General features: G+C 40.0%; 1 protein-coding gene across 1 annotated transcript; it reads left to right on the plus strand.

The window, feature by feature from the left end:
* The first annotated feature begins 10435 nt into the window (after positions 1-10435).
* Positions 10436-12586, plus strand: LOC120249540 (putative disease resistance protein RGA3). Its single transcript, XM_039258095.1, has one exon. The coding sequence runs from the start codon at positions 10436-10438 to the stop codon at positions 12584-12586; it is 2151 nt and encodes a 716-aa protein (XP_039114029.1).
* The last annotated feature ends 262 nt before the right edge of the window (positions 12587-12848 follow it).

Raw genomic sequence — 12848 nt, forward strand, 5'->3', positions numbered from 1 at the left:
AATGGTTTTGATCTACATCATTCTGAGAAGCCAAGGAGAGCAACAGGCGGTGTGATGGTTGAGAATGGGGAGATGGGGAGCTGTTGGGTGTAGGATGGGGTGAGGGTACATGATAAGACGGGATGGTGAAAGTTCCCATGCCACTAGTGGCACAGGTGTAGGAACAAGGGTTAAATCAGTGTAATGAAAAGGCGGTTCCATAGTGATGGAGATGTCAGATCGCCTCTTCGGACCTAGAGAGAGAGAATAGATGCCCTCATCGGGATGAGAAGATTTTTCTTCATTAAAGAAAAAAAAAATTGTTTTATCGAGATGTGGGAAAGTGGGCTTGTTCGAGAAGTAGACCATTGCAGAGCTGCGGTGCGAGAGACAACAACATGTCAGAAAGATCAAAGGTAGTTCCAGACTGTGTTGCCACGTGTCTGGATCTTGGCCATCGTTTCCATTTTGTCGATCAAAGCTAGGGTTTTGAGCTCCACCGCGACCACAGCCACGGCTACGGCGACTACGAGGTTTCAACCATGACCTAAATTCCTACGAGCCATCCTCCTCCCCTAGAGGTGGATTTGGGACAGGATTTTTGGTCTGAGAACAATTTTTCGGCCTTTCATTAGCCACGCTTGGATTCTGGTGGTGATCATCTACCTCTATCTCCCGCTCCGTAGAGACAATAGATGGTTGAAGATCAGGGACCATTTTGCGGGTGCTAATGAAAAAGCAGTTTGACTCCCCATGACTAACGCGCCTGCATTGTAACAGAAAACAAGTAATTTTTCATAGAGTGCAATAATGAAAACAGAATTTTCACCATATTTGACCCACGTTCCCTTTTGCAGAGGAAGATCAAGGTCAATTTCTGCACATATACAAGCATATTTAGAGCGTGAAAGGTTGAGAGTATGTTCATCTATCTTTAGGACCCTCCCAAAGTGGGAAGCAATGATTTCTAGTAATTCACCATTCCAAAGTTCTATAGGGACATGGTGTAGCTGGATCCAAACGGCCGGCGTTGAAAGTTTTTCAAAGACAGGCTGGAAAGATTCGACCCATTCATAGAGTTGGAGAATTCTCCCATCTATGGTCTAGGGCCCATCCCAGAGGAGTTTTTCTTGTATTTCAAGTGATTTGCAACGTATAAAATAAAAACCATTTGGGAGGTTAGAAATGGAGAAATCTCTAAGACCTTTCCATGCGTCAGCCAACGCAAGTTTTGCTTTATCGAGTGGTAGGGATTTGCTAAACAATTTGGCGTATAGCACATTTTGCATTTTGTCTCTGGCGGTAAGCCATTGCTCTTGGTTTATGGTGATGCAGGATTTGATAGAGTTTTTTAAACGATCGAAGTGGGATTTTTGGAGGTGGAGAGGGTGAGCAAAGGTGGATGAAGGTGAGGAAGAACTCACAACCTTAGCCCAGGAGACCCCTGGAAGGTTGCAAAAGAAAGGCTTGGGTCGGGGGCTTTAGTGGAGGTTCAGTGGTGATTTTAGTGGAGGTTTTGGTGGAGGTTTCAGCGGAGAGCGCGAGGACATCATTAAGCAGTGAGAGGGTATCTTAGTCAGATTAAGGTTTGATCCCACCAAAGATGGAACCTTTCAATGTTCTCATGCCATGAATAAGTGCACCAGGATTGAATGGTACTATTAGTTCCTTTGGAGTGCCCCTGGCAATGACAACTTTAACTTGCTAAAATAGGTATAATCACCAAAATAGTCCCTGTACTTTTCTCTCTTTTCCCTTTTGGTCCCTCTATTCAAAAATGCTCCCGACTAGTTCCTTTACTTTTGAAAATGCGCTCACTTAGCTAGATATGTTCCTAACTAGTCTTTCTACTTTTAAATATGCGCCCACTTAGTCCATCTAGTTGGGTCATTTTTAAAAGTAGAGGAACTTGTTATGAGCATTTCTAACTAAGTGGGCACATTTTTAAAAGTAGAGGGACTAGTCGGGAGCATTTATAAGTAGAGGGACCAAAAGAGAAGAGAGAGAAAAATAGAGGGACTAATTAAGGTATTATATCGCTAAAATATTTTAATAGATAAATTATTGATAAAATTATCACATTATTTATTTATATATTTTTAATTAATCTATTTTTATTTTCATAAATTGGTGAATGTTCTTTTATTGTAAATTTGTAGAAGCTTATGTTGGACTTTGTTCATTATTTTGAATTTTGATGAAAAGTTGGGGCAAACCAAAAGTTGGGCCTCCATAATAAACACATTTTAGCATTTCATTTTATGTCCAAATAATTACATCTTGTAACATGAAGTATTAAACATAAAATACTAATCTAAATACGATATTTAATTACAAAATGCATATATTTATATATGAGATTTGAAATCTTTATATGGTAAATATAGTGTCAATCATCAAAAAGCACAAGTATTCTCTAGAGTACTCAATCACTTGCATGGCTTGATATAATGATCATCATATTATATATGTATATACGCATCGATTATCTATACAATCTTGTGTAACCATTTTTTTTTTATAAAATAAATAAACCATATGCATTGAAAAAAAAGAAAAAAAAAATAGGTAGCCATTTCTCAATTAACTTGTATAACATGATTCATTTAATCACCATCACTATAATTTATTTTTATTATTACAAACTAAACAAGAATTAATAGAGCTACAGTGTTCTTACCTCTCAGGTTATTACTTGTGTGGATAAGATTCAATCGGGTAAATTTTTTAACAAGTCACTAAACTTTGGCTCATATTCACTTTGATCACTGAACTTCAATTTGTATCAATTTGATCACTCAATTTTAATTTTATTTCATTAGGTAGTAAATCAAGGGATTTTGACCTCCAAATCAATAATGTGACTCTTTTTTGATGACGTGGATAGCTCTAATAGACTTAATAATATGTCATGGCGAGGACTGACTTAGATTTTTAGACAGCCATGTAATCAATTGGAGGTTGAAATCCTTGATTTATTACAAGTTGAAATCAAATTAAAGTTGAGTGACCAAATTGATACAAATTGAAGTTCGGTAATCAAAGTGAAAAAAAACCAAAGTTTAGTGCCCTATTAAAAAATTTACCCAGATTCAATCACAGCCTCCAACTTTTTCCTTTTTCACGTCATACTGGATAGAAAGGAAAGCAATGGTACATGTCAAAGTCAAGGAGACAACAGTTGTTGGGGTAGTTGATACGAAAGAACCAAGAAACCCAGTGTTATCCCCTTCCCCATCTATCAAAGTCTTTCCCTGAGTTTTCTCTTAATATGGCTGGACACAATGGTGATCGTATTATATATAAATATATATATATATATATAATCTATTCAACCTTGTTTAGCCACTTGCTAAATTGTATATCATTTAATCACCATCACTCTAATAAATAAGTATTATCGTTTACCACAGCATTGGGGAAGCATTTCATAAGAAAGAACCAAGAACTCAGAGCTCTCTACTTCTCTGCTCTTCTCTTCTGTTCACAACCCTTTCCATCAATCATGGCTTCTGCAACTTTGTCCGCCCTTGCTGGATCTCTTCTTTCACCCTTGAGTAAAGTCAGTTTGGAGAAATTGATCTGTCATTTATGGGATTATCTATCATCATCACCATCACCATCTTCCCCTGATGAAGCAAAGAAACAACAACAACTGAAAGATTCATTGAAGCCTTGGAAGGTGCCAAGTTGACTGTCAGGTCGATGCAGAGTAGAATCATGAAATTGTTTCAAAAACATAAGCAAAACGAGAGGGTGGTGGGTTTGCACAACAAGCTCAAAGATGTTGGTTATGACATACAAGACTTGGAATCAGAGATGAAGTACATGGAGCTGGAGAGAAAGGTGCAGGAGATCAACAAGGCTGAAGAAGAAGAAGAAGAAGAAGAAGAAGAAGAAGAAGAAGAATGTGACAGTACTAGTAGCCAATTCAGTGGAAAGCGCTCATTTCCATTTCGTCTACCAACTTCCTTCTTATCTAAGAAAAAATGCCGACTTCCAGCATCATCGCAATCCTCAAGTTTGTCAACAGGTCTGTGTTTTTCTTTTCCTTTCTTTTTAAGTTGATTTTTTGTGCATCATCTTTGTTAGTGAATTTGTTTTTGGATGATGGATATATATATAGAAAATAATTAAGGCGATTTTTAGTTTATTGAATCTTGAGAAGAAATTTAATTATGCTGCAGATGAAGACATTGTGAGACAGGTTACTAGTATTGTAAAACAAATAAAAAGCATTGAATCAAAGTTGAAGGAGGAAACCATGTTGGAAGAATTATTTGACCAGATCAAGTTGAATGGGGTTTATGATCCATGGGAACATCACTTCACACAAAACGAACGTGTCACCACGTCATTAACAAATGAAAGGAAGATATATGGTCGAAATGATGAAATACAATGGCTGATTGAGTTTCTCACAAGGCCAAATGTTTTTGGGAAGGAGCTCTATGAGCTATTTTATTGAAAAACAAACGAAATTACACAAGAGTTTAAAAGATACAGACCCAAGCGAAAAGAAAACAGAAAATACAACACAAACAAAAACAATAAAACAAACACTCATTAAAACAAAATAAAGATTACAAACTAATGCCGGACTTGAGGACTTGCTTCATGAGCCAGCGCGGTAGATCCTTACCCTGATGGAATAGAGTGAGAGCATGGGAGTTAACTCCATGAATCGCCAGATTATTGGCAACATTCATCCAGGCCTTCGGAATAATGCACACACGTGGGAGATCAAAGCTGGAAAGATAATCGTTGATGCTGAGAATTAACGGGTTCAATCGCCAAGCTTGAGGATCACAACCATGTTTAATGATGTTGAAAAGCTTAGAGCAGGCAATGAAGATCGTTTTAACTTGGAGATCAGACGTATGGAGGCTGCCGAGTGCAATCAAAAGGGCTAAGGATTCAGCTTCAAGGGTTGATTCTGCAAAATTATTACAGTACCCTGCACACACAAACTGAGAGTAACCATTAGTAAGATGAAAACCAACACCATGAGTATTAGCCTCGCTATGACTCGTAGAAGCCACAAAAAGATAAGGCCCATCATTGATGGAAAAATTACTAAGTATGAGTTGCTTGCTGGAATTAAAACTTGAAGATTGAGAGAACTCCCTGACATGATTAATTGCCCTGATAGGAATGGATTGAAAGTCAGGAGATTCTTGACGAAATATAAGGTTACATCGAGTCTTCCAAATGAGCCAAGAAGTCACCCCAATTATGGACTGAACATTCGAGTCATATTCAGGATGGTCCGGGGACAGCCAATTACCAGTTGAGAACCCTTCATGAAAGACAATTTGCTTACCAATAGCATTACTAACCTGTTGCCAGACAATCTGTGTTTTGGGACAAGAGTTGAATAGGTGCTCAGCATTTTCAAAGTCAAGATTACAGAATTTGTAAAAGGTTTGAGCACCCAGATTTAACCTGTAAAGATATTCATATGTTTTAATACCATTATGTAATAGTAACCAAATGAAGTGTTTAGGCCTGGGAGCAACAGACAAGCGCCAAAGGTTGCCCTAACCATTCCAAGTATCATGATTACCAACCGATTTGTTGAAATGGGTATAAACCATAGAGGTCAGCTTGTGATTTTTGGACTTGGGGAACCAGACCCATTTGTTATTAGCACCATTGCTCACATGGTTGAAATGCAGATAATCAAAGTTCAAGAATTCCCCAAAGATAGAGCTCATCAAAGGGATATTCCAACCATCATCCAGAATCAAATTAGACATATTCAAATGGTCAAAATCCACATGCATATTGAGATAGGTAGGCTTAAAAGCTAAAGGAATTTCAAAGTACCAAGAATCAAACATTATATTAGTAGCAGCAGGATAAAAATGATGAAGCCAAAGTTGAGGTTTAATGATATCAGCATTATGCCAAAGACCTCTAAAAAACCAAGAACAGTTCGCAGGGATAGTGTCAGTCCAGAAGTTCACATGCCCATACTTATGGTATAAAATGTCCACCCATATGGCATCATGATGATTAAGATAACTAATAACATTTTTAGCCATTAAAGAGATTTTAGATGCACGCAAATTCCGGATCGAGAGACCCCCCTCAGTGCGTTTAAGTGTAATATCTGCCCAAATAACTGAGTTCATGCCTTTTCGATTGCCACTCTTTGACCAGAAGAAAGATCTAGCAACCTTAGTGATTCCATCAAGGATTGTGTCAGGAACTGGGTACACAGACAAATAGTACACAGGGGTGGACAACAAGGCAGAGTTGATAAGGATTGCTTTACCAGCCATTGAAATTTTGGAGTATTTCCAAGAAGAAAGAATATTTTCAGTTTTAGCAATCATCTTGGAAAAGTTAGAAAGCAATAATCTCTTGGGAGAGATCAGCATCCCAAGATACAGAAAATGAAAACTGCCAATTTTATACCCAAGAATAGAACAGATGCTCTTTTTGAGTCTAGGGTTAAATCTAGAAGGAAAGAAAATATCCGACTTAGATTTATTGACACGTTGACCTGTGAGCTTACCATATATAGACAGACATAAATTGATGTTACGGGCAGCCTTCCTAAAAGCTAAAGTAATAAGAATTAAATCGTCCGCATACATAAGATTATTAAAATTTCTACTGAGGGAGGAATTGAATCCAAGAATCATGTTCTGTTGCATAGCAAAGTTAAGAATAGCAGTTAAATTTTGCGCAACAAGAATAAATAAATAAGAGGAAAGAGGGTCGCCCTGTCGAAGGCCTCTGGATGAATTAAACCAGTCAGTAGGTTGCTTGTTAATTAACAATGAAAAGGAGGCAGACCTTAAGCATGTTTTAACCCAAGTAATCCAAATGCTAGGAAAATTCATCCGATAAAGAGTGGCAAGAATTGCATTCCAACTCATTGTATCATATGCCTTTTCTATATCCAGTTTCACCAACATCCTAGGGAGGTATGCAATCTCTCGATCCATCGAATGCACAACTTCTTGAAGAGCAACAATATTATCGAAAGGATTCCTATTAGCAAGAAAGCCACATTGTTCTCTCTACCAATCAACCGAGGTAGAACAGATTTGAGCCGATTCGCTAAAATTTTGGAAATAATTTTGTAGCAAACATTGCAAAGCAAAATGGGACGATAATCAGAAACAGTTTTAGGATTAGTTTTTTTAGGAATGAGAGTGATGTAAGTACGGCCCCAAGAATTAGGGATGATAGAATTGTTAAAGAAAAAGGATATAGCATTAAAGAGAGAATCTCCAATATCATTCCGTAAAAAAACAATAAAAATTCGAAATTGAAGCCAGTCAGGTCCAGGACTCTTACCGGAAGGGAGGGATTTAAGAGCCTGAAATACCTCAAGTTTGGTAACCTCCTTTGTGAGAACCACTCCATCGGCAACCGAGATCGAGGGAAGATCTGAGGGAAGCACCTGAGAAATATCCATGACCGAGCTGACCGAGGGATCGGCCCAAAGGTTCTTATAAAAGTCACAGAACTCTTTCTCAATGCTTTTCTGATCAGTAACAACAACTCCAGCAACATTAGTAATAAGAGGAATAGAGTTAACATGATTGCGACAACGAATAGAATTATGAAAAAAATTAGTATTCATATCACCCTGAAGAACCCACAACTGTCTGGCACGTTGAGCCCACTTAGTGGAATTTTGCCGGTGCAAAGCAGTAAGACGATTATAAAGAGGAAAAAGAGCATTATCAACAGTAGCTGAGTAACCATTTAAACCTTGTAACGCCTCAGCTTCTAGAATATCCAATTCCAATTTATTGATACTGGCCTCTAAAGAATTCAGACCCCTGTTCTTCCAAGTAATAAGATTAGTCCGAGCACGAGATAGTAAATGAGTAAAAGCATGCAATGGATTAGAATGAGGTGTGAAAGACCATGCTTCCCAAACTACATCATGACATTCAAGGTATTCAAGCCAAAAATTATCAAATCTAAAAATTTTCTTTTTGAGGGGCACACGAGGGGTAAGAGTAAGAAGAAGAGGGGCATGGTCAGAAAAAAGCCTAGGGAGGTGTTTAATAATATAAGAGCCAAAAGAATCAATACTTAAGGGGTTAATCAAACAACGATCAAGCCGGGCCCATTTCCTTGTATTGCCCGATTGATTGTTGCACCAAGTATAATTAGAACCTGCAAAGTTAACCTCCATAAGATTATTAATAGCTATAAATTCAGAGAAAACTCGGGCCTTGCGACGATAATAGATAGGAGATCCTCCCCGATACTCAGAAGGAGAAGCAACTGCATTAAAGTCACCAATGAGAATCCAGGGGATAGTAATAGAAGCAAGACAGGAGAGCTCAAAGCAGACTGTTCCTGAATGCGCGTGGAGTTGTAAACAGTAGAGATAATCCAGGACTCGTTCCTGCAATTAGTGATTACTAAGTGTAAAACAAACCTGGATCGGACAATAGGAGTGACTTTGCCAATATGCCTCTGCCAAGCCACAATGATTCCGCCAGAGTAACCTTCTGCAACAATGGCGGCCCAGGCCCAACACTTGCCAATTTTTGAACAGAACTTATCGAGCCGACCGTTATCTGCTCTGGTTTCCACTAGACAGAAGATGAGAGGCTTGAATTTCCTCATCAAAAATTTAATACGAGAGAAGGTATCCCGGCTAGAGATGCCTCTGCAATTCCAACAGACAATATTAGTAATATTAGTGAATAACATGTAAACAAATTGGATAGAAAGAGATCACCAAAAAACAACAGGAACTAAGAACATGAAGAAAACTGAGAGAAGAACAAGGACAAAGTCCTCTTAATGGGAAGCACCCAAACCCTGAGCAGTCTCAACCCCCTGATCCATCCGACCTTTCTTATGGATGGATTCCGGATGCTGAGGTACCCTATGAACAAGGGTTTCCTTGCGAAGTCCTGACTGAAATTGATCCAATGTCATACAATCATCTGGTTCTTCCGGTCCTTCATAATCAGACATCTCACTATCTTCATCCTCACCCTCCGATTCCTCTCCATCAGAATTACTCATGGGAAGATCAGAGTTCAATGACAAAGAGGGTGGGTTTAGAGCATCAGAGACCTGTTCCACTACCATGGCATGTGAAGAGATAAGAGATCCAGCAATAGGATCAGCAGGTGTCTGTTCAGATGTCCGAAGCGTGGGCGGTATGCCAGCAGGATCCTGCAGGTGGGTCAGCTTGGCATTGGAACTCACAAATGGCTTGGAAATAGCACCCGGGTCAGACATATTGGGCGGCCCGTTGTCCCTCGGGACGTGGGAATCTCCACCCATTATGGTTCCCATGTCTTGAGAAGGCAAAAAGGTATCAACTCCATTAATACCTGCCGCCTGATCAGGGGTGGGGCCCGATGCACGCAAGAGACTTCCAAGGTGACCTCCCCTGCCTCGAGAGGAGAAGCTGCCACGTGTCGAGTGGTTGTACCCAGAGCGAGGAGACGCTTGGAGTGTACCGTTGGAAGGCGCAGGGGCATCCGCATGCGCTGCACGTGATACCGAAGAACCAACACTACCTCTGGCACCACCGCGGCCTCCCCCACGACCTCGCCGCCGGGAAACAATCATCCAAGGACCAAAGGGCATCTCTTCCGACTCATTGTTATAGTTCGTACCTTCAGGGGTCATCTGGTCGATCCTTGCCTCCGAGCCATCGTTCATAGGATCCAAATCCACCATCGCCTCCTTCCCTTTCGGTTCACTGTGAACCGGGTAAGGGGGTGGCGAGGAGCGGCTTTGTTCCACTGAACTCCGGCGGTTGCACTGATTCGACCCATGCCCCACCAGGCCACAGTGATAACAAAAGGTGGGCAACTTCTCATAGAGAACCACAACAAACACTCTATGAGCATCATCCCCAACCCAAAAACCTTACTTCAGAGGTTTATTCAGATCGATCTCTACACATATTCTGGCATACTTAGACCTGGACAAAGAGCAAGTAAAGTCATTAATCTTTAATAAAGTTCCCAGAGAGCTAGCAATGAATTCCAGAGTCTTCCCATCCCAGAACTCAACGGGAAGGTTGTGCAGCTGCACCCAAACTACAGCAGAAGATAGCTTGGCAAAGGCGGGTTCAAAAAAGGGTTTCCATGGAGCAAGTTGAAGGACAACACCATTCACTCCCCAGGGACCCTCAAACAGGAGCTTCTGAGAAACTTCATGAGATTCACATCGGAACAAAAGATATCCGTTAGGAAGATCGGAGATGGAAATTTCGCAAACTCCTACAATCTGGTGAGAAGAACAGTCTTGATTTGTTCGAAGATGGGGGGTTTTCCAAAGAACTTTCCAATCAGCGAGTGTTGGAATTGGAGACGAGCACGGGCCACAGAGTCACTGTCAAAACAAATGAACTCAGACGTAGAAGCTTTTAGCTTGCGCAGCACTGGACACTCAACAAGTGGGGAAGGATTGGAAGGACGGTTTTTAACTACAGCCGCAATCTCCGCCCATGAGGGCGGGGAGGGGGAGGGAGGTGGCCCCCCGCTTGCCATGGCAAGAGGGGAAAAAGAACAGGGATGGCTCAGGGAACAAGGATGGCGAAGCTCAGAACAACTCTAACTGTGAGATCTTTGTCACAAGGCCAAATGTTAACAATAGTAATGTTTCTGTTGTTCCAATAGTTGGGATGGGTGGCATTGGCAAAACAACTTTGGCTCAGTTTGTCTTCAACAATAGAGAAATAGAAAACTATTTCGACAAGAAAGCGTGGATATGTGTATCAAATCACTTTGATAGATGCAGAATCACCAAAGAAATGGTAGATTCATTTTGCATTGGTAATACTAGCAACTCAAGTGTTCAATGTAGCAACACCACCAGCTTGGATCTTCTTGAGAGACAACTCCAAAGGCATTTGACAGGGAAGAAATTCTTATTGGTGCTGGATGATATCTGGTCTAATGAATGGCAATGGCTCCTTGCCCCTCTCCAATCTTCACAAGCACAGACTATTAAAATCATTGTGACTTGTAGAGATCCTACGGTATTAAGAAGCATAGACCAAGGATATAAAATTAATTTGGAAGGTATAGAGCATCAAGAGTACATGTCACTTTTTTTGAATTGTGCTTTTGCCAAAAACAATCATGACAATTATTCACAGAAACTACATGACATAGGAAAGCGCATAGTGGAAAAGCTGATGGGATCACCATTAGCAGTGAAGACAGTGGGAAAGCTTCTAGGGCTTGATTTAACTGAGAAGCATTGGAATGATGTATTGGAAAATGATTTGTGGAAATTAAAAACTGATGCACATGATATTATGCCTGCACTTGCATTGAGTTATTATCATCTACCTTCGCATCTTCAGCCATGCTTTGCTTTTTGTTCATTGCTGTGTAATCATAAATATCGTCACTATCAAATGGACGAATTGATTTACATGTGGATAGCTAATGGGTATATACATGAAAACGGAAGTAATTCAAAGACCATGCATGATATAGGAGAAGAGTATTGCCATGAACTGCTGGCAATGGGTTTCTTTGATGAGGCTAATTCTACAAAGGTCAAAATGCATGACTTAATGCATGATTTAGCCCAACTAATTTCTCATGGGGAGATTTACATTTATGAGAGTGGGAAAGATGAAAAACTCTCAAAAAATGCCCGTCATGTATATGTAGATAGCTCGATTGATCCTAGGTTGGTATGTGAAACTAATAACTTACGCACACTTGTGTTGGACCGAGCTTGTGGCATGTCTCCCTACCTCAACCATGAAGCATTCAAAAGAGTCCGAGTGTTAGTAATATTTGATGCTACTATACAAGAATTGCCAGATGCTATTTATCATCTAAAACACTTGCAATATTTGGATTTGTCGCGAACGGGCATAAAATCAATATTGGAATCACTTTGTGGGCTTTATCAGTTGAGAGTGTTGAAATTGCCGCAGTCTCTACTGACTGTACCAAGTCAAATACATAGACTCATAAATCTTGAAATATTGTACACGGATAATGGAAAAAAAAATTACTTCATGTGCACGCAATTGAGGAATTTGAATAAACTAAGAGGATGGCTTTCAATTGTGGCCTTGGAGATTATCCACAATAAGAAAGAAGCAACAAATGCCAAATTGAATGAAAAAAGTCATATCAAAGAGTTGAGTTTACATTGGAAAATTGATAAGGTGGATTGTTGCAAGCATGTTGTCCAAGAAGAAGTTCTTGAAGGCCTTGAACCTCATCCCAACTTAGAAAAACTAGAAATAAAAGAGTACATGGGTTCCAAAACACCAAGCTGGCTTGTGAAATTACAGAAACTAAAAGGATTGTCCTTACGCAATTGCAGACACCTGTCATGTCTACCTGCAGTTGGGTTGTTACACTCTCTTACTCGATTAAAATTGGAGGGGTCAAATATTAAAACCTTTCATGCAGAGGTGATGTTCACACTGCATGCACTAGAGGAATTACAGCTTATACGTTGTAATGAGCTTTTATCACTTGACGGTTTTCAAGCCCTCCCCTCCCTGAGAATATTGAGACTTGATGAATGCCCCAAATTCAGATCCTGGTGCACCAAGGAGCCAACAAAGCTGGGTTATATAGCTATATCGTCTTGCCATAATCTGGAATCTCTGCCTGCTTAGTTGGATCGTCTTCCTTTATTGTGGGGATTGTATATTAGTGAGTGCTCCAAGGTCAATTCACTACCAAATGGAGGCCTCCCATCCTCACTTTATATATTGAGCATCATATACTGTGGCCCAGGCTTAATGGAACGGTGCCAACAAGAGGGGTCTCCGGAATGGCTAATGATCCAGCATATCCCTGAACGATATTATTCATATTAATTTCCTAAAAAATTCAAGTGGTATGTATAGATCCATTCCTTTGCTTCTTACTCTGATT

The sequence above is a fragment of the Dioscorea cayenensis genome, chromosome 3, assembly GCF_009730915.1.
Source record: "Dioscorea cayenensis subsp. rotundata cultivar TDr96_F1 chromosome 3, TDr96_F1_v2_PseudoChromosome.rev07_lg8_w22 25.fasta, whole genome shotgun sequence".
NCBI classification, from domain to species: Eukaryota; Viridiplantae; Streptophyta; class Magnoliopsida; order Dioscoreales; family Dioscoreaceae; genus Dioscorea; species Dioscorea cayenensis.